At 40.3% G+C, this 24717-nt stretch overlaps 1 protein-coding gene across 2 annotated transcripts in view; it reads right to left on the minus strand.

The window, feature by feature from the left end:
* LRFN2 (leucine rich repeat and fibronectin type III domain containing 2) overlaps window positions 1–24717 on the minus strand; it is a 159880-nt gene that overhangs the window by 28691 nt on the left and 106472 nt on the right. For both annotated transcript variants that reach the window (XM_030500006.1, XM_030500007.1), the window contains exon 2: window positions 10392–11784. In XM_030500006.1, coding sequence (XP_030355866.1) covers window positions 10392–11764 — 1373 coding nt within the window. In that variant the 5' untranslated portion in view covers window positions 11765–11784. The remainder of the gene's footprint in view (window positions 1–10391; window positions 11785–24717) is intronic.

Raw genomic sequence — 24717 nt, forward strand, 5'->3', positions numbered from 1 at the left:
AAGCTGCATGGAGACCTCATAGCAGACTTCCAGTATCTGAAGGGGGCCTACAGGGATGCCAGAGAGGGACTCTTCATCAGGGACTGTAGTGATAGGATAAGGGGTGATGGGTTTAAACTTAAACCAGGGAAGTTCACGTTAGATAAGGAAGAAGTGCTTTATTGTGAGGGTGGTGAGACACTGGAGCAGGTTGTCCAAAGAAGTGGTAAATGTTCCATCCCTGGCAGTGTTCAAGGCCAGGCTGGACAGAGCCTTAGGTGATGTGGTCTAGTGTGAGGCATCCCTGCCAAAGGCAGGGGGTTTGTAACTAGATGATTTTAAGGTCCTTTCCAACCCTAACCACTCTATGATTCTATGAAATCAAGCCTCATAATTTTCACTGTTCCTTTAAGGAGATAATACACCTCTGTTGTATAGGTACACGCTTACAGTGAAGCCCTGATCTGAGTTCGATGCTACTGAAAATGCTTTTCCTAAGTCAACAGATTTATAACTTGTATTTAACAGCAATAACAGCACCAAGAATGCTATATTTTCTCTCCAAATCATGAGTTTATGATGGGAAAATATCTGACTTGAAATGTGAGGAAGGACTTTATTAGGAACACATTGAAAGCTAAGTCAGGACTACTCCCTGCTGTGATTCCGTAGGCAAGTTGTTTCTTCAATTGGTTTGCCAAATTACCTTGAGCAAAATATTTAACCTCTTTATTCCTCCGTCTCTCTAGAAAATAATGGCAATCCCTAAGACGCAAGATTTTCAGGCTGAACCAAAGCCCATCAGAGTCAATGGTGGCTACTCATTTCTGAGGGTTTTGAGTCAAGCCTTCAGTCACGCATTTGATCAGTTACCATTTGTAACTATCAATCAGAGCTATTATTATTTTACATGACTACAAATGACATGGGAGGTCGTTACCGTTAACTGATCAGCAAGTGGCAACAGTTTCTTGCATAAAGAAGCACATGAACTGCTATAAATCTGTCCTACATTTGAAATACGAAAGATAGTGGTAACTGTGCAGCTGTGTGCTGGCTTCTTAATATTCAGGATTGGTATGAATCTGAATGTATTAAAACTTTTCATTTAGAGATCAAATTGTTGACTCACCTGAAGCTTAATCAAAATCTTATTTCAATAGTTCATTTTGGCAACAGATGTGTAGGTCGTTATTGCAATGATGGGTGGGGACAGCTCCTGGCATTTGGGTTTAGAGCAGCCAAGGGAGGGGATGTGGCAGATGTTATGGGCAAGCATTAGCTCATCCCGAATTCCCCTCAAGTAAAACTGCTGAGCCTTTGATGAGCTAAATAAATAATTAGCAGCAGAGATTAAACAAGAGTACTGCTGTCTTATGCTGAAAACCCATTCTGATTTCCTTTCTACCCTGCACACCGTCCTTGGCTCTGGTGGGGTTTCTTCCCAGAAGCACAACATGGGCTGAGAGGAGAATCAGGCTCCGTGCCTTTGTATTCAGCACCTGAGGCTGAGCTCAGGGCTAGAACTGTAGCATGCAATCTCTCCACATACCTCACTAAATGTTATTTGACTGTTATTAAACTTTGAAGGAAATCGGAATGCCTCCAAGTCAGAGAAAGATGCTGTCCTGCCCTTCTCTGCTCTGCTGGGGCACTGCAGCATGGGCAGCAGTAATGCAAGCATCCTCTCACATGCCTTCACGTATATCTCACATACTCACGTAAAGGGATGTATCTCCTGTAGGGTTCAGAGGCCATTTAGTATTTTGTCTTTCAGTGGCAGTTATCAAGCAAGAAAATATTGGTCTGGTTAGCATCTGCATGGTCTGCCTGTGCTCATCATGAACTGGAGTGGCTCTCACCAGTGGATTTCTCATCAGTTTCTATACATACATCAGGTGAATGATGGTTTATCACAGCAACCTAGGATTACTTTCGTGACAATACTAAGAGCTAAATTTACTTTTCTTTAATTCTTGCTTATTTTTAATACATTTATTATATTTATATTTCTTTCATATTTTATATTTATATTTTCCACCTCAATATCTGGTAATAATGTAATTTTCCTCATTTCCAATACATTTTCTTTCTTATTCTTCAAACATATCTCATATTGCAAGGAGGGGGAAGGGAATAAACACAAGCAGACAAAAAAAACCCACCCTAACCCTCCCTTGTCCCTATATTTCTCCCAGCAAGAGAAACAAAATAAAAAGTAAAGGCTAGGTGAAGGTTTTTGCAACAGATGCAAATTAAACCCCAAACCCCCACAGTCTCAGAATACGTTTCTGAGAAGCAGCTTCTTCATTATGTCTGATGCCTTTCAGCAAGCCTGCACTTGCTGAACATCCTCTAGAAGTCAATGTACACTACTGCTGCAAACCACTCTCAAATGACCTGAAGTACCAAATGTCCATGTCCAACTTTCACTGCCCTGTTTATGTAAATTTTGCTTCCCTTTAGGACTGTGACTTCACTTTTTTTATTTTTATACAGTTGCAGTCTCAACCTGTCAAATACCAATGACTAATACATGATAATTAATGTCTTCATGTGATGCCCTTCCTCCCAATGGTTGTTTTATTCAGTGTTTAAATATATAAATGCTTTGACCAAATCAAGGTTTGTATCCTGGATACAATACAACCAGAATAACTGTCTCAAATGTGGAAGCTTAGGAGGTTTTTTTGTGCCAGCTGTGAGCCGTGGAAGAAGGTCGGTGCTTAGTGAGGATGGAGACAGAGATGGAACTGAAAAATGGGGTAGAAGAGTGGCAGGCATCTACCTGTGACTCTTCATTTGAATGAACCCACTGTCCAAATCATGAGTAAGGAAAGATGTTCAGGCCTTTCAGAATAAATGAATCCCCTGACTTCTTTTAAATTACCAGAAGGATGTATTTCTAACACTCTTCAGAGGGAAAATAATGTAACCATTCTTTACTGCATCATCAGGCTGTTGAGATTATGTGCCTTAACCACAACATGGCGGTGCTTCCTCTATTTTCAGTCTTTAGCTGGAAGACCTCTACATAAGAGGCTTTCATTGCAAGAAGCAATAGCAATCTGGACAGTGGTATCCTCTCTCATGCATGACTTGGTGTTCATTGTGGCACTGCTGTTTGAGAGAACATCCTTACACAATTTAGATATTTTTGAAATTTGCAACACCTTGGTCATAAAGCATTTTCTTATTGACATGCAGTTGACTAGAACAGTGTGTGAGTATATTTTTCCTAATATGCTGTGATAAATTCAAACTCAGTTAATTACTTCCTACCTAAGTTAAAGTACCCATAAGTGCAAAGGCTGAAGCTATTTTTTGCTCATAAAATGGAGTTGCACTATCACCTGACTGCCAAACTGCAGCTAATATTTAACTGAGAGGTGACAGGATAGCAGTGGTTGGTGGAGTGATGTTGGTTCAGTCAGTCTCTGAAGCACTTGTAGTGAAAGGAGCTGTGCAAATGTAAATCATTATTATATTGTTTAGGTAATCAAATCCCTGGCACCATTGTTTAAGTAGACTGTAGATATGGAGCTATTTATTCATATTTTAATGCTTAGACTGCCTGCTACATAAAATATATATGGAAAAAAAAAGCAGTCATAAATATATAAAATACTTTTTCTTCCAGTGCTGAATTTATAAGCTAGGGAGACTATAGTGCTACAGTAATTCTTAATTTGTACTGCTGTTTTTATCACCCTTAGTATGGAACACCACAAAATAAAACAGATCTAAATCTCTCATAAATCTAATGGCAGTGTGGCACTTCAGATGCACATTTTTAAGTGGCTGCATCATCATTTTAATGCAAAACACAGCCAGCAGGCTCAGTATGACCTGGGAAGTTCCTCAAAACACTTGCAGATTTATTCATCTTTTGAAATAATGGTGAATTTCTATATTACACCAATGCCTGATGGCCAAAACTGAGATTTGGTCCCACATCATGTAGGGTGCTCTATACATAAAAAAAGACCCAACCTCTGTCCCCAGATGCCTTACTTGAATTTAAGTGTTGCAGTTATGTAATGCTCCATCTTAATCATTCATGACTATCCCTGTTGCTGCAGACCACACAATGACTTCAAAGCAACCGTCTCCCTGTTCATTTACGTGGGCTCCTGGTTCCACAATATTTTCTAATCCGTTCATCCCTGTGAGGCAAGGCAGTGTTGTCACCCCAGGTAACAGATGGGAAACTGAGCCCCAAAGATACTATTTTGCAAATTTTTATAATTCAGCTGAATCCTTTATTCAAAATGAATTAAGTATGCCAGTGCCTAGGTTGCACTGATTATAAGTCTGTTCTTAAACATCTAAAACACTTGTGAAAGGAGAGTCTAGCCTGAGAAAAATCTACTCTCAGCTTTCTCAGAAACAGGTAGGATTTCTATGATACAGTCTCCTAGTGTTTGTCTCTTCAACCTTAAATCTAAGTACATTGCTTTGTAGACCTTTGGTCTTTTTCCATTCCTTTCTCTCTTGGACATTGGTTACTCTTCCTGCATGTTTTTCCTTCAAATAAGAGGTAATTTTCAGTTGTGCATTTTGTAAACATACCTCTGGTCTTGGCCAAAAGTGATGGGTATAATACACATTTATTGTCATCAGTGCGTGTTTAAGAATGGTTTATATTACAGAAAAGGATGAAAGCTGCTGCATTAAAACCCACATAATTCTAAACATTCCTGAATTCACATGGCTCTGGTCTTTGCAAATTGTACTGTACTTTTCTAGAGGGATAGTTACAAATATCTTTTCTTCAGTGATTAGCTCACAGTGTCAAAGGAAGTGCCCGAGTGGCACTCAGGATTACAGAAACAGAGTATGGTTGAGGCTGTGAGGAACCTCCGGAGGTCATCTTGTCCAACTCCTGTGGTCAACCAGGGCCACCTAGACCCAGTTGCCAGTACTGTATCTAGATGGCTTTTGAATATCTCTAAGAATGGAGACTCCAGCACCTCTCTGGGCCACCTGTGCCAGTGCTCAATTAGCATCACAGTGAAAAAGTATTTCCTGATGTTCACATGGAACCTTCTGTGTACCTTCAGATGGTACCTCTTGTCCTAGCACTGGGCACCACCGAGAAAAGCCTGACTCTCCCTTCTTGCACTCTCCCTTCAGATATTTCTACACATTGATGAGTTCTCCCCTGAGCTTTTTCTTCTCCAGGCTGAACAGTCACAGGTCTCTCAACCTTTCCTTATATATGAGGTGCTCCAGTTCCTTAATCATCTTAGCGGCTCTTTGCTGGACTCTTGCCAGTATGCCCATATCTCTCTTGTACTGAGGAGCCAGAACAATACTTCAGGTGTGGCCTCATAGGTGCTGAATGGATTGGAAGGATCGCCTCCTTCGACCTTCTGGCAACACTCCTAATGCAGCCCAGGATACCATTAGCCTATGGGAAAGGTGCATCGCTGGCTCATGTTCAATTTCATGTCCACCAAGACTCTCAGATCCTTTTCTGCTAAGCTACTTTCTAGCCAGGTGCTCCCAGCATATCTAGTGCATGGGTTTATTCCTCCTCAGTGGCAGGACTTGGGATTTCCTCTTGTTGAATATCATGGGATTCCTCTAACAGCCCATTTCTCCAGGCTTTTGAGGCCTTTCTGGATGACACTGTTCTATCAGCCACTCCTCACAATTTTGTGTCATTGGCAAAACTGCTGAGGGTACACTTTGTGCCATCATACAGGTCATTAATGAAGATATTAAATAGGATCGGATGTTAAATAGATTGTAGACCAGTATTGACTCTTGAGATATACTGCTAGTTACTGATCTCCAACTAGACTTCATTTCACTGATCACAACTCCCCTGGCTCTGCCATTTGGCTAGTTTTAAATCCATGCCACTGCTCGTCCAGCTCATACTTCATCAGCTTTTCTATAACCATCTTATGAGACAATGTTGAAAGCTGTAGTGACTTCAAGATAGTCCTCTACTGCATTCACCTTGTCCACCAACCTAGTTATTTCATCATAATGTTATCAGGTTTGTCAGGCATGACTTTGTGAATCCATGCTGATGACTCCAAATCACTTTCTTGTCCATCACATTCCTGGAAATTATACCCAGGATTAGCTGCTCCATTGTCTTCCTAGGGATTGAGGTAAGGTTGCCTGGCCAGTAGTTCCCTGGGTCCTCCTTCTTGCCTGTTCTGAAGATGGAAGTGATATTTGCTTCCCTCTAGTTCTCAGGATTTTTCCCAAGTGCCATAATTTTTCAAAGTTAATGGCCTCACACTGACATTAACCAGATCTCTCAGCACTGACAAGTACATCCCATCAGTGTCGATGTATATCCAGCTTGCTGGATGAGAGCAGCATGAACCATGATCACGTGTGCCAGAAAAGAGACCTTACTATGTGACAGTATTTTAAAAAATGACTTGCAGTTCTCAGAGAATTTTTTTGTTTCCACTTTAAAATATGTGGAAATGGTCTCATAACCTGTGTATGAACAGAAGACAGAGATAGCAATCTGTTATCTTCTTTCTGTGGCACCTGCTGACCATTATGTGGCTTCATAACATTACCAACAATTTCCATTTTCTCCATCCAGGGTAGCATGGTTTTGAATGGCACAAAGGTGAGTTCGCAAAAGTTAAGGAGAGTGAAGAGGAAAGAAAAGTTAGAATGAATAAGCAACATAAATCAGAAAATGGGAAAAATACAGAAGCAGCAAAAAAACAAGAAAAGCAACTTAAACAAAACCAAACCCCAAAACCAAACAGAAAACAAGCCTTCCTCTCTCTGCCTAGGAAGGGAGGAATCCTGGTTCTGTTCCAGGTGAAAGAATATCATTATCTTGACAGCTGCATTACTAAAAACAGTGCGCGGACAAGTCAGAGAGAGAGCTCACTGGGAGACACATAGCTCAGTAAAGCAATGGTGTTCGCCTGTGTGTGACAGACAACTCCAGCACAGGCCCCTGTTGCAGGGTCTTTTTTCAATATGAGCACAGGTCAAAGCAGTTTCTGGAAGTTCTGAGATATCACTAAGAGTTAAGTGCATGCTCCATTAAAGAAGGAACATTCCCTACTGCCAGTGGTGTGGAAAAGATAATATAGCATGTCACCTCTGAGCAGCCTCTGATTATTGATCTAGTGCTGATGTTCAGGGCAGTCTCTGTCTGTGCAAGTTGACATTGGCTCTCTGAGACATGAGCACAAGCTATCACTCCCTTTCCTCCAGCTTTTCCTTCTCACTCTCAGAAGCCATGCGGAACAGAGTGCTGATCCAGGACTGTGCTCATTTGATCAGTATCAGAAACACGCATCCTGAATTCACTGAAAGAGATAAAGACCTGCTTCTAGCTTCAGCAATGGCCTAGAGACAGCAAATACAAGGGAAGGTCAGAAGGTGGAAGCAGACAAACTGTGCTCCTCCTGCTAAATCCTCATTATGATGGCACGGCTATATCTAAAGCCAAACTTCAGCTTCTGATACCATTTCAGCTCAGTGAAATCAAGAGGCCTAACAGACAATTCTTGTCACTACACCTCTGAATTTTCATAGGGCAAATCACATCCCACTGCAGCCCACTTTCTGCCATCTGCAGCTCCTACAAGTGGAAGATCACAGCTGGGATAGAAGCAGGAACGGGACTAGTGCCCTGGGTAATGATCAGGAGAGATGTTATAACAATATCGATGGAAGAACTTTTACTCTTTTGCTGCGAGGACAACATTTATGAAAAAAATTCTTGGCAGAATAGAGCAAACTCTTGTCTTCTGTGCATACATTTCTTACTAGTGAAGTAGGATTCTTTCAAACCGAGCACAGCCAGTGTGCCTCAGTCCTGGCACACCGATGAATCTTAACATATATTAAGTGCCCATCATTTTAGCAGCTAAGCAGTATCACATTCCATTTAGCACATACACAGCATTTTATAGAGCAGAGCACTGTAGAAATCATTTTCCCTTAGGTTTTTCTACATGCTCATTGCAGTGATATGCATCTGACCAATTAAAGCAAAACAGCTTTAGTTCATTAACTCTAAGGGGCTGAGTGGTTCCCTGACTGAAAGTCATAGGAGCAGGTTTTGATATTATGAGTGCCATTGATTAACTCTCAGATGCTGGACAATTCACTTCATCTTTCAATGCTTCATTTTTCCCCAGTGCAAAATATAGAGAAATAAAATCTGTTTTCTTTGGTGAAGTGCTTTTGAGAGCTGTGAATGAAAAGAGCTGTGCATTATCAATGAATCCTCAAAAAGGCCCGATGGGAGATTTATGGAAATAGCACTGACCTCGCTGTGCTCTTGGAAAACTGAGCCACAACCAATTAAAGAAACAAAAGGCCAAAACCTCACTGAGAGGTGGCAGTGGGGACAGGATAAGAGTTTAGGATTGCCTCACACTTTGATAACCACTTGTTCCTCCAGACCAGGTTGGCAAGATGGCATCTTTTTCTGATTTTTGCCCATAGCATCCAATTCTCCCCCCTCCAGCTACTAGATTGCATGTCTTCGCTTCTTATTGTTACCCTGGCCATCCTCCTTATCAGCAAAACAACACCTCCAGCCACTTCCAACACCCGACAGCCTCCGCAAACTTCTCTTTCTGGTTGCAGATATTCCTGTTCTCTGGGCCAAATTCACTATACAGTGTCATATGACCATACACATCCTTCAGAATATTTTTTCACACTTCCACTGGGCTCAAGATCTTAAATAGTGTTGAGTTTTTGCCAAAAACTTTGCCTCAGGAAAACTTGACACTGACATATTTTCTTTCATCCTATTCCTAATACTTTATCATTACTTAGTTTTATCTTATCCTTTCATTCTACCTAACTCCACATATTTGCAAGTCCCAAAGCTAACACACTAGTTCTTCTGTACCTCAGCCAGAGCAAGGCAAATAATTCCCACCTGCTAATTGATTTATTACAGCATATTTTGATAATTGAGGAATGAAAGTTAACAGAACTGAAATTCCTCAGATTATTCCATATTTGAATAAATAGCCTTTAAAAAGAATGTTCTTTGGACTTTCATGTTACTATTCCTACTTTCGGCAAAGAGTAAGTTTGGAGTAGTAAATAAACGCTTTATTATTTCTGTTCTACAACCGATTGACATAAAAGCATTGTTGGCACAAAATTTCCTCTATGCAAATTAAGCATTCAGTTCTGAAAAGAAAATTAAATTATATTTCATTGTAAGTGAGTTAAAAACATCACTCGAACATTTACTACCTCTCTTTTTGACTAGTGTCTCAGCTCTCACTCCAGGCAGTAAAAGGACAGAGTAGACTGCAGGCCAGCAGACTACTGAGGAAATCAGCAGCTTTGACTGTGTTTTGGCTAGAATTTGTTCTCAAATTAGAGTCAAACCTCAAATCCCATTATTCCTTTACCAGATCCAGTTTTTCTCCACTGCCTTCAGGATGCTTATAAAGCTACAAGAATTTTTTGTTCTTGGTTTTACTTTGCCATGAGATTCTGACTTCTGCTGGTAGCTCACACGTAGTCACAGGCTTGAGCTCAATATATCTGATATTACTGTCTTTGCAATAAAGTAGGCAGGAAAGTGTGGTTTCTAGGGATTCATCACTAGCATGAACATACTATGTCAATCATTCTTCCAAGACAGAAGGAAAAAGCAGCAGCACTGTTTTCCTGTACTGTTCCTACCCATTTTTAATCCCTAAAATTTATTGCTTCTTCACTGCAAGAGCGACTCTTGCTTTACATCATTAAAAATCAGAGGAGTTGTATAACTGAAGGAGCATAATGAACATTCAGGGATTGCTTTTGAAATTATCCCTATCTCTTCTTGCATTTACTATGGTACAAAACATTAAATACTCCAAAGTTGTCAGCCATTACAGTTGTGTAAAACAGATGTTAGTGAAGTAAGAAATTAGTTCTTTCACATAGGTGAAAAATCTCTTGCTAACAACCCCAAATCTTGAATCACAGAACAATTAGAGCCTGAGGTATGGGTAGACAGCACAAACTTCCTCCCACATTGCTTCCTCTCTCAGTAGTACGTTTCAATCCCACCTACAGGAGGTGGAAAGGGAAACTTCTGACTTCTAGCCTGTCAAGTTTTTCTTTCTTTGTTAAGCCTCGTAAGGAGACTACCAACTGCGATACTATTTTTTCCTGAACGGGAAATTTTACTGAAAACAGCTGTTGTTAAAAAATGAATATTACAGAGATTTGTAATGTATGACTTAAAAGAGCGATGAACATATCAACAGATAAACTGAAAGACACAGTGCAAATTTATCAGACACCACTAATGCTACATTGCATACTATAATGGTGGCAGTGTTACCTCAGTTCAAAGTCAAATCAGTGATCTAAAAGTAGAAGACTTTATACTCTGCTTTCTGCTCCCTGCCATCATCAGAGGTCCAAACAGCAATTGCATTTACCTGTAGATTAGGACTTCATCATCTGAGCAGTTATACTGAAGCTGGTACATTTTCACCCGAGGGGCTGACTTGCTCACCGTCCACTTGACCAAAGCTGAGGTAGTGGTCACATCTGACACCAGGACAGCCCTTTCTGGTGGGCCTTTTGTTTCCCCACGATTAGACTTGCTGGAACTGGTGATGTCCGAGAGCCTGGATTTTGGTGGGGCTGCTCGGCTTGTGCCATTGCTGAGATGGGGGAGCTGAACAATTGAGAGTTCAATTGTTGCAGTGGACTCTCCAGCAGCATTGGCTGCTATGCATGTGAAAGTCCCATAATCCTTGGAGGTGGTGATGTGGATATCTAAGGTGCCATTGTCATAGACAGCTGTCCTCGAAGAGTTCCCGATGAGGCGGTCATCAGGGGCCACCCAATGAATGATGGGGGTGGGATCCCCAATGGCTTTGCATTTCAGTGTGGCAGTTTGCCCTTCTAAAACCAGCAACTTGTGAGTATGTTGTGTAATAAGAGGAGGCTCACAAACAAATTCTTCCTCCCGTACGTACCAGAAGTACCTTCCCTTTAGACCTGGAGGAGAAGCACAAGTTTCCATATCATCATCTCTGTCAAGTCGCCTTAACCACAGTAGCTCACAGTTACAATGCAGTGGGTTGCCCCCAAAGCTGAGAGACAAAGGTGGAGAAAACGGAGTAACATCTAATGGAATTACTTGAGATCTGGCAAATATAGGGTCAGGGGGTAATTTCTGAAGTCTGTTGGACGTTAGATCCAATCTGGCCAATTTCTGAAGATCTGCAAATGTCCCCTCTGTAATATAATCTATCAGGTTATGATCTAAACTGAGCTGGTGCAAGTTTATCATCTTCCTTATAGATTCCCAGGGAATGCTTCGGAGGTTATTGTAGGAAAGGTCTAAGTCTTCCAATGTCAGCAAAAAATCTTCAAAGGCTTCATCAGAGATGCTGCTTAGCTGGTTGTTGTTTAAAATCAAATGTTGAAGGTTAATTAAGCCTCTCAAAATATCCTCTCCAATGTCAGGTAGCCTGTTGCTGTCCAGATGTAAAGACCGAAGACTCTCCAAGTCAGTGAAAGAGTAGGGCTGTATGTAACTGATGGTGTTTCTTGACAAAGTAAGGTCAACCAGTCCAGACATATTGGCAAAATCTTGTCGGCTGATATTAATAATATAGTTGCCCCCAAGTCGGAGTTCAACAGTCCTTCGATCTATGTCTAGTGGTACAAATAGGAGACCCTTGGAGGGACACAAAGTCCCCAGTGACTCAGAAAGGTTCTGGCAGACACAATATTTGGGACAAGCGTTGACCATGACAGCCATTCCAAACACCAGGATGCTGCAGAGCAATTTTTCCATGGTAAATCACACAACAGTACCTGCAAGAAATTAAAAGAGTTACAAGGAACATCAGCAGTTATGAAAAAACTACCTTCCCTCTTATGTTTTACCTGACATCTACCTCCAGAAAGACTTCACAGGTCCTGCTCTCAGGAGTCACACCTAAAGCGATCAGGACTCTGGGACGGGAAGGCTAAGTGTTAGAGCGACAAGTTTCTCCACATAATGCATTTCTTTCTAAAGAAAACCAAAACAACCCCAAACCAAAAAAAAGTGGATTTGGTTCCAAATCTGAATAGCAAAGGAATTGTTAGTGCTTATACCTGGTAACAGGGTCTTGTGACTACCTATTTTCTAGTTACAGTTTTAGAATTTTTATTGGGTAGCTGGTAGAGGACAAATCCTGCTGTCAGATTGCATGGCGTACTTAAAACCCGGAAAGATTTCATTTGGAATAATGCCTGCTTCTTTGAGGGTAGAAGCTGTCTTATAGTAATTACATACTGCTGCATAATAATGTGGAATTAGTTTTAGGGTTGAAAGAGCTGATTTTATGGACAAAAATAACTGCATATTTACCTTTCAGTAATGTGGTTAGTAATGACCATGTAATTATCTGGCCAGTACTGGGGCGAGTTAGTTCACCTGCATCCCCATAATAAAATTCATGATAGGCAGCATAGGAAGCAGAAACATTTGCATAATCATCACCTGGATTTACCCTGCGCTCAGCAAACCTGTGGGAAGAATGACATCATCTAGATCCAACGAGAAGGGATGCAGGGGAAACCTGTGCTACCTCAGGCTCCTGGCAAGCTTTCTGATGGCCTCATGCTCTCACACTGCAACCCTTTCTACTTGTTGTGATGCCAGCGAAGCTTTCGCCTCTGTCCATGGCCCTGTCCTTGTGTCCTGCTTATTTCTCTTTGCACCTTTTCATCTTCCTTTTCAGTTTTCGCGCTTTTTCAACTTAAGCTGTAATGTATGTGTCTTTGAAGAATAAACAAAGTGTATTTACAGGCTGACTCGGGGGGCCAATTGTGGCTGGGAGAAGTTGCAGCCCTCCTTCAGGTTTGGGAATATCTTACATAGATTTGCCGACATTCTTCCCACATGTGCAGGACATAGGTAAACTTGTTTTCTTTCTTTCTTTCCCTTGCCCGGACCCCGCTATCAAGGAAGGCTGAGGAATGGGCAGATCATTCTCCTCTAACCCTCATTCTCTCTCTGAGGAAAGGAGCAGGTTGACAGCTATATTTTTGTGAGGGATCCAAGATGGTGTGCTCTAATCTCCAATCCTCTCATTTGTGGCAGTAGTTACCAGCACAATTCAGGCTAAAATTTCTAACGTTACCATTTTACCTCTATTTAACCCTCCCCATATAACCTTGTATGACTGTTCTCAATCCTTGGTACAAGCCATATATCTTCTCATGCAGGTGCTCTTAAGTTTTTGGCACTTGTATTTCAAGAGCAGTCATGGCATAATAGGAGATGAGAATGAGATGAGACACCCTCAAGCTTCATCAATTGCCCCTTCATTGCCTAAGCAGTGGATGGCAGACAGTCACCTATGCCTAAGCTGGTTCTCTTACTGCTGTACAAATGATAGGATCATACACAATGTCTCATAATGACTCCAATAATTAGTACTACAAGGCCACTCAAACTTTAGCAAACATATGACGCAAGAAACGCATTACACAAAAAAGTCACATTGCAATTATTTATACTTCATCACACAGCTGAAATGACAGTTACACAGATGCATTATAAGTAAAATAAATTATAAAAATTAGTTATTAGTCCCCCAGTAACACACACCAAACACAAACCAAAATCTATAACTTCAGTAATTTTTTTTCAACTCTTTAAACAGGTCTTGCTGCACCTCCCTGTGATGGGAACAAAACCTAGGGCCCTATGTTTGGGACTCTGCCCAAAGGAGGATGATTACTTTCCTGGGTAAGGTGGTTTGGTTTCTCCTCTATAGATTATCTGATATGACTCAAAGAAGAAGCTGTAGAAATGCAAGATGTTGTAAGTGCTGAACTATGCACAGTGTGTTCTTTATGGCAAGGTTTTCTATATGGTGTGATGTTAGTAATTATGTACTGTTATTACTCTTTCATAGGAGAGGAAAGGACTGAAGCATCTGTGTTTGCTGAACTCTGCAAGCAAGATGAAAGAGAGATACTTTTAAAAAGGGTGGCTTGAGAAGAGTAATCTTACCTTCAATAGCAAATAAAAGGCTACTGAATAAAATGTTTGGAGATTAGCAAGTATGTTCTTGATGCAAATCTGTGGCATACTTAGCAAAGAGCTATAAATATCCCTTACATTATTATCAATTGGTAGTTTACTAACAGGCAATTGGCTTTTTGAATCTTAATTATAATTGTCTTCTGCAGCTTTAATTTAGTTTATTACCCTACCAGCTCAAATGATAAACAAAAAGCAGTTTAAAAGGGGGAGAAATAGATACAGTTAATTAGTAATAAGCCCTTTCATAGCTTCTCCCTCATCTACACTCCCACCCTCTGAATATCTATTCAAAAATGTGAATGCACACTTACGAGAGCAGTGTCTCCTTTAAGTGTCTCAATTCTCTAACCACTTCTCCGGATGCTGTAAAATATCACAGTGCTTTGGGATGGTTGACTCTAAGCATCAGAGTAAAAAGCGTTTGTCAAAAAAATGGGGGGAGGAACAGAAGTTAATTACAGAAAATAGGGCTGCAACACCGAGAGGAGGCTGTGAAGCAGAAGGTCTAAATGGCAAAGTAAACTCTGATGCGGAAACCATCTGTGGATGGCTTGAAAACGCATCATCTGCCTGCGAGTGCTTGCCTGTGTGCGTGCGAAACAGAGAGCGCAATATGCGTTTTTTACCAGCAGGAGGACAAATCAGTAACAACCATACTAGGATGGAAATACCATAGATGCTGTCATTCCAGTTACTGAATGCATTTGAAAATTTAATGTAAATATTATTTGTCTGCAGAGGAAATTTCTGGACTTTGTGATCTTTTGCCGACATTGGTATTTAAAGTTTCTGAGCTTTGGGTTTCTTTACAATGTAATCCTGAAGTGAACAGTTCACAACCCAGCAAATAGGGTACAAACACAAAGCGCTACCTATCGGACATTGGAGAGAACAGAGGAGGACTGGGCTCCTTAAGGAGAACATCTGATTTTTCCATAGGGCAGCTGGTTTTCCTTTTTCTCTCCAGACAGACAAAGCACCTGGGCCACAGACAGGGTGAGAATTTTGCACAATTATAGTAATATCTTCTAAAATCTACGGTCTCCCACAGAGCCATGGTAGTTGCTAGTTGCCAAGTGGGTGGATGTAAAATAAAAATTGTTTTGATTTCAGTTCTGGTAACTTTCATACAAGACAGAAAATAAAGGGGCAAGTTTAGGGTCTAGTTTTGCTGACCAGTTTGCTTGCCTTGTTCCCAAAATCTCTTATGACCTGCAACACCAAGGATTTTATGGGCTGCAAATGGTAGCCTTGTGATAAGCTCACCATTCTGATTTACATTTTAAAGGTATGTATCAGCCAAATAAATTAGATTTCTCACAGCAAGTCAGTAAATCTGGCAGAGTTCCTGCGTCAGCCCAAGATGAAAGATAGCCCCTTTAGTCCTCTTATAACATGGAATGTTATGAATTAATATGTGCAAAAGTCATAAACCTTGGTGTTCTGTATTCAGATGTTCCTCATAAAGATACAACTTCTGAGATTTGGTATCTCATTTCAGCAATGTCTCTGAGGCCTTTTTTAACTCTATATTCATTGAGCTTTGCATACAAATTCCCATAACCTTTGCATACCACAGCACCAAGTACAAGGTAACTGTCAGACAAATAAGCTATAGCTGCAGCATACAGTCTGGGGAAAATAAAAAACATACACACACAAAGATTTAAGAGGTGAATAGTGGCTCTAATTCTAGTCTCCAAGTGCTCTGGGACCCAACTTTCAAGGACTGTATAGGTGAGTTAACATACTTCAGCTTTGTAGGTATCGTGGAGGAATTGGATTTTCTTTCCTGGGAGCTGCACTTTTCCTTTTTCTTAACCTTTGCTTATCTCCGTTTTCAATGAAACCTCTGTGACTGGGAAATCTAGCCCCCAGCTGCAAAGCTTAAATGACTGCAGAGATGGGTGAAGTGCTGTGCATATTCTCTGAAACAGTTTAATCTACAATGTACAATCGGGATGGTACAATGTCAGGACAAAAATTGCTCCTTAATCCGTTGTATTGCCAAAAACTGCATGGGAAAGTTTCATGTTCTCAGGCATAAACTACCTAATCCATGCAGATAGCTTATGTCTAACTCAGCAAGCAATGACAATGGCATAAAGAAAATAAATGTCTCAGCTTCTGAATCTGTTCTCAGCACTACATACATTAAAATATGGGTTGGGTGTTAAATCACTGCTAGCACTGTGAGCACCTGGGAGACTGTTCAGGTGTTTAAATACAGTTACATACTTACATGCTTACAGGCTCAAACTCAGGGTAACTGACACTACTTTTGTTTTGTCTTTGCCTTTTGTGTTTGCCCAGGCTTCTGCACTCCTTGGGTGCGAAGCTGCTCATCATCAGGTGTGCATATGTGCAGTGTAACTTAGAGTTTGGCTAGGCCTTTTTAGGATCTAGTTGTATGGAAAACAATTAATAACTCTAACATGTGAAGTGCTTACTTTATCCAGCTACCTTACATTTTATAAATCATAGAGGGGGAACATTTAGCGCACATTTCTCCAGGTATTTGTGGCTGTCTTTACTAAGCTCCACCCATATTAATTTGACTGATATTGCTTCTACAGTAACAGAAAAAACAGGAAATCTGAGTGAATTGTAAGTGCGCTTTGTACAACTTTTTCTTGAATACTGTATCCATAGGAAGGTGACAACTAAAACCATGTTACTACCCCTGTACCATCATAAAGATCATCTGAATGCTGTTCTCCTGTTTTCACCTTTCCAGACATTTAGAGATCTGTCTTATCTGCTCTGTGCTCCTCAGCCATTGAAATATTCCTAGTTTGGTAGTATTTAAGAAGAGCTAGGCTAACGAGGTGTATGCCTCCAAATCAAATTGACTCACAGGATGGTCTTAAACGTAAGAATATTTCTGTTATGGTTGTAGTCTTTAAAGAACTGGTTGTAACTGTATCCAGAACAGAGGTGAGGATAACCCATAAAAGGCAATATTCAAGAGGGCTTATGCTGTGAAGGCTGATTTAATCCATCCAACAGATCCCCAGGGAAATAACCCAATATTTTCTTAGGCAGGGCTGTCTCACACAGGAAGATATTGGTCTCTCTCAGTCTTTCATTGGCAAAACTTGTGTCTATTTGTGTGTATTTTTGGAAAGCTTTTCTTTATTTTTCGTAATGCTTTCCGGATCTTTCCTGATACTCATCATGTTATTTCTTTTCTTAGACCTTAACTTTACCCAGTTCTTTTACCATTCCCCAAGGCTGAAGCAAAGCAGTTATCAAAAGCCCAAATTATCAATGTAACTAGTCAGGTGCAGAGCTAGATCAGCTGTAATCCACCTACAATCCGAGCATCCTTGCATCACCAGGCTATGAGCATGTTGGAACATACATTGCACACTGCAAACCTGTATTCACTATGGAATTTTGGAAAGGGGAGCTCTGACCTCACAGCAGCTTTTCTGCTGAAGTGCAGAGCTATAACATTGATGCTGTTTGGCACAGGAACTTCACAGCTTTGATGCATATATATGTTTTCATCTTTTCATGTCTCCTACTTTACTAAGGCATCTCATTTCTTTTATTGTAAGCAGTACTTTTCATACACCTTAAAAGAGCAAATCCATATGCTAATGCTCCAGCACAGTAAACCCCTGCAATTACCCACCTCTTCACATTTCGGGTTACTTAGGCAAAAAAGAAAAACAAACCTTGGACACTTCTATGAAGGTTTAACATCTGTAATACTTGAAAGACAATAGTAACCCCAAATATTATCAGACAAATTTCAGAGTCAGTCAGAAATATCAGCATCTTGTTTCTGTTTGACATAGTTAAACTACTAGCAAGTGCTGCTTAGGTGAGTTCTTGAAATACGTGGTATAAATTCCCTTCCTGGAGTCACTTTCTTGCAGTATATAGACATTACCTGGAAAGAGCATTTTGAGCCCTAATGGAAAAGTGTATGTGCTCACATATACGTGTACATGAGGATTTTAATTTTTCACAGTGCTTTTGATCCAGGAGAAACATAACATATTTGTAGCTTCTCGGCCAAAGATATTGACCCCTGGGCCCCCGGCTGCTGGACAATATGTGTGTCTAATAACCTTAGTGACCCTAGAGCACTTACATCCTAGGCTGTGCCTACATCCTACGTCCCAAGAAATGCAGCAAAAGCTCTTCAGTCAAGAGGAAACCAGATGTAAGCCTGTTAGATTCCACTTCACTTTTACTAGTACTTTGCTGAAATTAAGACATTGTTATAAGAAATTTGGTTTTAAGAAATGAGCACAATTAGTCAAGCTTTTGAGATTCATTTTGTAAGAAAATACAACTTGGTGAACACATTCTGTGTACTTCTGAGCATCTGCCTGTCTGGCACTTCCCCACAATACATTTGGGACATTTTCATCACTTCAGATGAAGTCTGAAGTACAGAAGCCTCAGAAATATTTACTACTCGCACATTTCAAGAATATAGAGTAAGTTTCATGAAAGCAGAGGAGAGATACTTCATTAGCTTTATTAGACTTCTGCAAAGGACATAATGCATCATCAGTCTATCTCTTGTTGGACATCACAGAATGCACATGGGAGAGAGGCATTATGAATATCCTGGCTGCTGAAAAGGCTTTAACCTCAATTCAGCCTTTTTAGACAAGAGGCAGTCCCCTCTGCTGTTAAGGTGCTCTGAGCTGTACAGGTTTTCCACTGTCTGATAAGCAGTGAGCTCACTCTGCAGTCCTAATATAATTCAGGAGTAGGTCAGTCAGGGACACACATCCTTTGGAAGCTTGGCTTTCTATTAGCTTCTATAGAAAAGTGCGTAACAGGCAGCTCAGGGATGTAAATGTTGATGAGGATGCAAACCTGGAAAACTTTTCAGGGAACCTGGATACCTCATTATAGTTCACTTCAATGGGCCTTAAAGGTCCCTGTTCCTGAGATGTTTTTTAACAAGCTGGCACTAACGATTAACACTGTTCTGTCAAAACAGCTACACTGCTGGCATAGTGAGGGCTGCTGTTTATGCAAACACACTGTGCGATCTCAGTATTATTTAGTGATCTAGTTTACAAAATAAGAGAGTTTCTACCCAAAGGGTACAGGTGTCACTACTTCATTATAATTAATCTCTAGACCTTGTCTGATCTGGCATCATGCCATTTGAAGCTTGGACTGAAAAGCCTTCATGCACAAATAGAGAATAGAGCTAAGTGGGCTTAAAATTCCACTTAGCAATTAGCTTAAATTTCTTGTACTGCAGAAGATGGAAATTTTTACTCTAGAATGATGTTTACCTTCAATGCCAAGGTCAGTTTTATTTATATCTGTCCTGAAGCTTATGGCTCAATTTTTAATTCTTGAATGCTGATTGTAGTAATGAAATTAATTTTGTCCTGCAGCGTTAATCCTATAGGCATGTTTGATTTACTCATTCATTAAAAATCATGCTACTTTAGGCAAATACCTACACAACGTACATAATTTCAAAATGAAAACATTACATCTCAAATACACTAGAAACAAATATTTTAAATGTTTCGTTTAATATCTTTCCTAAAAGTTTAATTATTTCATACCTTTCCTAAATACCTTTTCTATTGTTCCTAAACAATCTCACTGTCATATTTTAAGCCCAGCCAGTAATTCAGAACCACACAGCCATTCACTCACTTCCCTCCCTTGCCCCCCCCCGCTCCTGGAGGGATGGGATAATCGAAAGAATGGATACCCCACAGGTTGAGATAAGAACAGTCCAATAACTAAAGTATAATATTGAACTACTACTACTACTACTACTAATAATAATAATGATAAGCAAAAAAACAAGGGGAGAGAATATAAAACTAAAAGAGGAAAGGAAAGAAACAATAAACACAAGTGGGGAACAATACAATTGTTCACCACCTGCTGACTGATACCCAGCCTGACCAGAACAGTGATCGGTCCCTTCTGGGTAACTGCCCCCAGTTTATATACTGGGCATGACATGCTGTGGTATGAAGTACCCCTTTGGCCAGTTTGGGTCAGGTGTCCTGTCTCTGCTTCCTCCCGGCTTCTTGTGTCCCTCCTCACTGGAAGAGCATGAGACTGAAAAGTCCTTGATCGGAGTAAGCATTACTTAGCAATAATTAAAACATTGATGTGTTTTCAGCATTGTTGTCAGACTAATGCCAAAACACAGCACTGTACCAGATACTAGGAAGGAGAAAAATAACTGTTAGAGCTGAAACCAGGACACTCCAAAACAGGTTTTGCCAACATGACTGGTACATATCAATGAGTAAAACTTCTGGCTAAATAGAAAAAATTATCTAGCTCTAGCCAGAACTTGTGAATGACACATTATAACTCTAATAATCATAGTCATGTTTTGTTGACTAGTGTGATTTTACCTGTGAAAATAACAGCACTTGTGTTATTCTATATTCAGTGACTGGAAGGCACAGTCTAACTGCCTGATTTGTTGGGACAAAAACCTGCTTATCTACCTGCATGGTTTTTGAATATGCAAAAACATACAGACAGTTACTTGTAAGCATACAAACCAACCCTGAAGATAAAAAGGCTATTTAGAAAATCCAAGTGTAGACATTTGATAAACAGACAGACTTAGGTAACACCATTTGATACCTTCATGTGCATCTGTATTTACTTCAGCTGCATGCGCTGTTGCTTTTCTCCAGGCACAAGGCACTGTCCCTGAATTGCCTGAGCCAGGGGATGGGAAGCTGCAGATAGAGAGTAAGGGAAGCCTCCAAGCAACTCATGCTGGCTCTTGGCCAGAGAAAGAAATAATCCATTCCCTTAGGCATGGAGGTATGTTGCACCAACAACAGGTCTGTTTGACCTGTTTCCTAGACCTTTCCAGTGCAGCCACATCTGTGGAAGATGGCGATTTCCCAATGAGAGTAACACAGGAAATGCAGAACAGCATTTTCAACAGCACTAATTAGAAACAGCTTGGGTTAGTTAATTTTTTTCCCCCAGACCATTTGCAGGTCCTTTCATTTTTGTTCATTCATTTAAGGCCCCCCAAGTTTTATCTTTGCCTCCTATTTTAATGCTGTGTACCAGTCTCCATCAGATTTCATCTACAAACTCATAAGCCTGCCAAGTTGAGACCCTTTGTTATTTTTAACTATCCAGTTCATTTATTTATTTGGTTCTTTACAGCAATCCTGCATTTTGCTTTATCAGCAGAATAGAAAAGTTATGAGGTATTTCATCTCTTACTCATTTTGAACACATAGGGAAGCTGCAAAGATACTAAGGAGCAGCTCTCTCAGAGATATTGCCTATGATGTGGAACATAAATGCCCATCAATGGGCCCTATTTCTTTCTACAAATACAATTGAAGGGCTGTTCTCATCATCTGAATCCAAATTCCCTTCAGCTCTGAGCCATAACAGCAAATCTTCAGGTAGCTTTTTATCCCTAGCTTACTTTAATTCTTATAAAAGCCTTTATATATTCTTATGTTCTTCCACATCAAAGGAAGAGGGAGATAATTAAAATTTGGATTCTCTTCTTCATCTGGGCTTATTACCCTTTTCTAAATTGACCTTTCATTTAGCCCTAGAGACAGACTCTGTCCAATATTCCTTAGGAAATACTCTTTATTTACAATATAGACATAAGTTTTCCCTTCATGTGCAACCTATACACAAAGAGGCAATGGCAGGAAAAACAAGGCATACATACAATAAGATCTTTTTCTGATGTTTCTCATAAATTTTTATTTTCACAGAATGCCACATGCAAAGATTTAGAGATGCTTTGAAACGTGGGCAAGGCAAATTGATGTCCACACTTACTTAAAAAAAAAAAAAAAAATCCGTTTTGCTGAATGTCCCAGATAAGGATACCTGAGCATGTCAGCATGAGCATTTGGTAGCAGAGGTCCACTGTAACAGGGAACACAACCCCAATGGTTTGTCTCTGTGGTTTGCCCATGATTAGGTAAGAAACTAGCATAGGTCTGAGAAGGAAATGTGAGACCTCTGCTATGCCATTGCATGACACAACACGTCCTCCACAGCGTCCAGGCTTTTTCATCAGCCTGGTAAAATTTTTACTGTATTTTATTGCTTTTCATTTAGTTTGGATGGAACTAGATTTGTCAATTAAATTTCTCTTTCTAATCACTCCCACTTTCAGATTCCCACTGTTTCTTTGAAGGACTTAACACTCCCATTATTTCTACTGTGTGAACAGTGGGTTCTCAAATTTATACACTGTCACATCTGGTTATACAGCTACAAATTTCCAAAATACTGTGTCACTGGATGGGAAAGAGAAAGGAGGCATGGACTTTTGGTGGTAATACCTGTTGTTTCATATCAGGTTCTTAATGCACTTTACCAAATAGACTACTACTAGCTCATTTTTACAGGTGAGTAAGAAGGAGCTCAATCTGCCTCAAATATCTTGCTCAAGGTTATTCACTAAGTCCCTCCTGGAAAACCCAGCTCTCTCAACTCTCATCCTTTTTAAACAGTGATATTTCTACATATAAGACATATCACTATACAATTTGTTAATACAAATCTAGTGTCATGAATAGTGTTTGCATAATTCCATTGAAAAGAGAGACCGTGATGCCTGCATCTTTAGGGAAGAAAGCTGGCCTTAATGCTAACTCCTGGATGGGTTTACCTATCTTGATAAGTAGTCTTCAGTGAGCTTCACTTAACTTTCCTTTCTCTTCTGCAAGATAAAGCTAAATATACGCATTGACTTCTACTAATCAGTTGCTGGCAAGGCATCTGGAGACTGTGCGTTGTGTGTAAAGACAGTTTATGGGGAAGTCTGTTGTCATGGCACGCAAAGGGGGATGGCAGTTCAGAGACAGCTTTTACAGCCTTTTCCCTAACTCAGTTATTGGTTCATTATCACCCCAAGACTGGCATCAACAGAAGTCAGAGGCAGTGGATGTCTGCACAGCTGAAGTGACTCTAGTCCCCAGTTCATTTGCTGCCCTGAGCACCTGCAGCACAGAAGCCTCTGGCAAAAGCTTTGCCTACTTTCCTGACATCTCACATTCTTCTATTCAATGACTTAACTATAGCTCAGAGTCTCAGCTTTCACCATTAGTAAGTTCATATTTTGTGGAGTACATTTCTAACTCTGCTGGCTGTGGAGAAAATTTGACTAGTGCAAATGAGTATACCAGGAAACAGCACCATGAAAGCAAATGGAAGCTAAACAAAAAGCACCCTACGTCTATTACTTTATAAATAACAATAGTACAAGGGTATCCCAATGTTTCAGTCATGCTGATGAGGCTGAAGTTTTTTGCGCTTTCCAAAGAAGGGCAATGAAGCTGGTGAAGGGTCTGGAGAACAAGTCTTATGAGGAACGGCGGAGTCAACTGGGGTTGTTTAGTTTGGAGAAAAGAAGGCTCAGGGGAGACGTTATTGGTCTCTACAACACCTTAAAGGAGCTTGTAGAGAGGTGAGTGTTGGTCTCTTCTCCCAGGGAACAAGTCTCAAGCTGTGCCTTAAGAGGTTTAGACTGGATATTAGGAAAAATTTCTTCACCAAAAAGGTTGTCAGGCATTGGAACAGGCTGCTCAGAAAAGTGGTTGAGTCACCAGCTGTGGAGGTATTTAAAAGATATACAGATGTAACATTACGTGACATGGATTAGTGGTGAACTTGGCAGTGCTGGGTTAATGGTTAGACTTGATGATCTTAAAGGTCTTTTCCAACCTAAACGATTCTATGAGTCTATGAACAGGAAACCATACAAGGTACTGCTATTTTCTTGTCAAACTCTGACTGGTCTGCAGAGATCTTGTCCCAGGAAAGATGGGAAGTCTTTCAGGTGAGGTTAGAGGAAGGTGGGTGGAAGGCAAGAGGAGGATAGCTGCTTTTCTGTTACACTTGCTATGTTTATTTATGAGGAAACAAAAGCCTTCAATCCCCAAGGCGCTCCATATAGCACCTTTCACTGGCACCAGGTCAGCAAAAAAAAAGTCTCTTAAAATTAAAATGAAGGGAAACGTGATAAAATAAAACATATAAACTCCAAATATATCAAATATATATTCTGTTTCACTTTGCAGTTTCTGCTCACCAACTACTCACAGACTGACAGTCTTATCTGATAAGAGCGGCCAGCTGCTATACGCTGCATTTAAATTTATATTGCAAACAACAGGCTCCATTACCCAAGGATTTTCTCGTTGCATTCCTAATATTGTCTTTCTGAATGCTTTATTGTTCTTTATTTTCTTACATGCTCATTGCTTTCTAGTGCGTGCTAACACATCCTGGTATTTGTTTCAAACATTTAGGCTTTTTTACTTAATCTGCCTTTGACTAAATCTCCTTTTTTACTCTCTGCTTCTCAAACACCATCTCTAAGGCTGCTGTCTCATACGTTGTTTGCTGTTCCTTTCTCCCTTTCTGCTGCCCACCCCCCACTTGCTTCATTCCCTAATCATTTGATCACTTTGATGTGTGAGACTTCTAGTTCAGGCCCAATTTAATTATGTTTTTCAGAAGACTGACCTCTGTGGTCCCAATTTGTTCAAGACATTTCCTTCATTGATCCAGGGCCAGATCCCTGTACTGTGTGTTCTAAACCAGATTCCTGATATTAAGCAGCAGCTATGTATTAGCTTTCAAGGTCAGTTTGCATATATTAGCAGTTAATTGCACTGGTTTATTTGCAGTGAATACAATATACCCTTCCCTGCCCTTAGGTCTAGATGTATTAA

The sequence above is a fragment of the Strigops habroptila genome, chromosome 10 (genome assembly GCF_004027225.2).
Source record: "Strigops habroptila isolate Jane chromosome 10, bStrHab1.2.pri, whole genome shotgun sequence".
NCBI lineage: Eukaryota > Metazoa > Chordata > Aves > Psittaciformes > Psittacidae > Strigops > Strigops habroptila.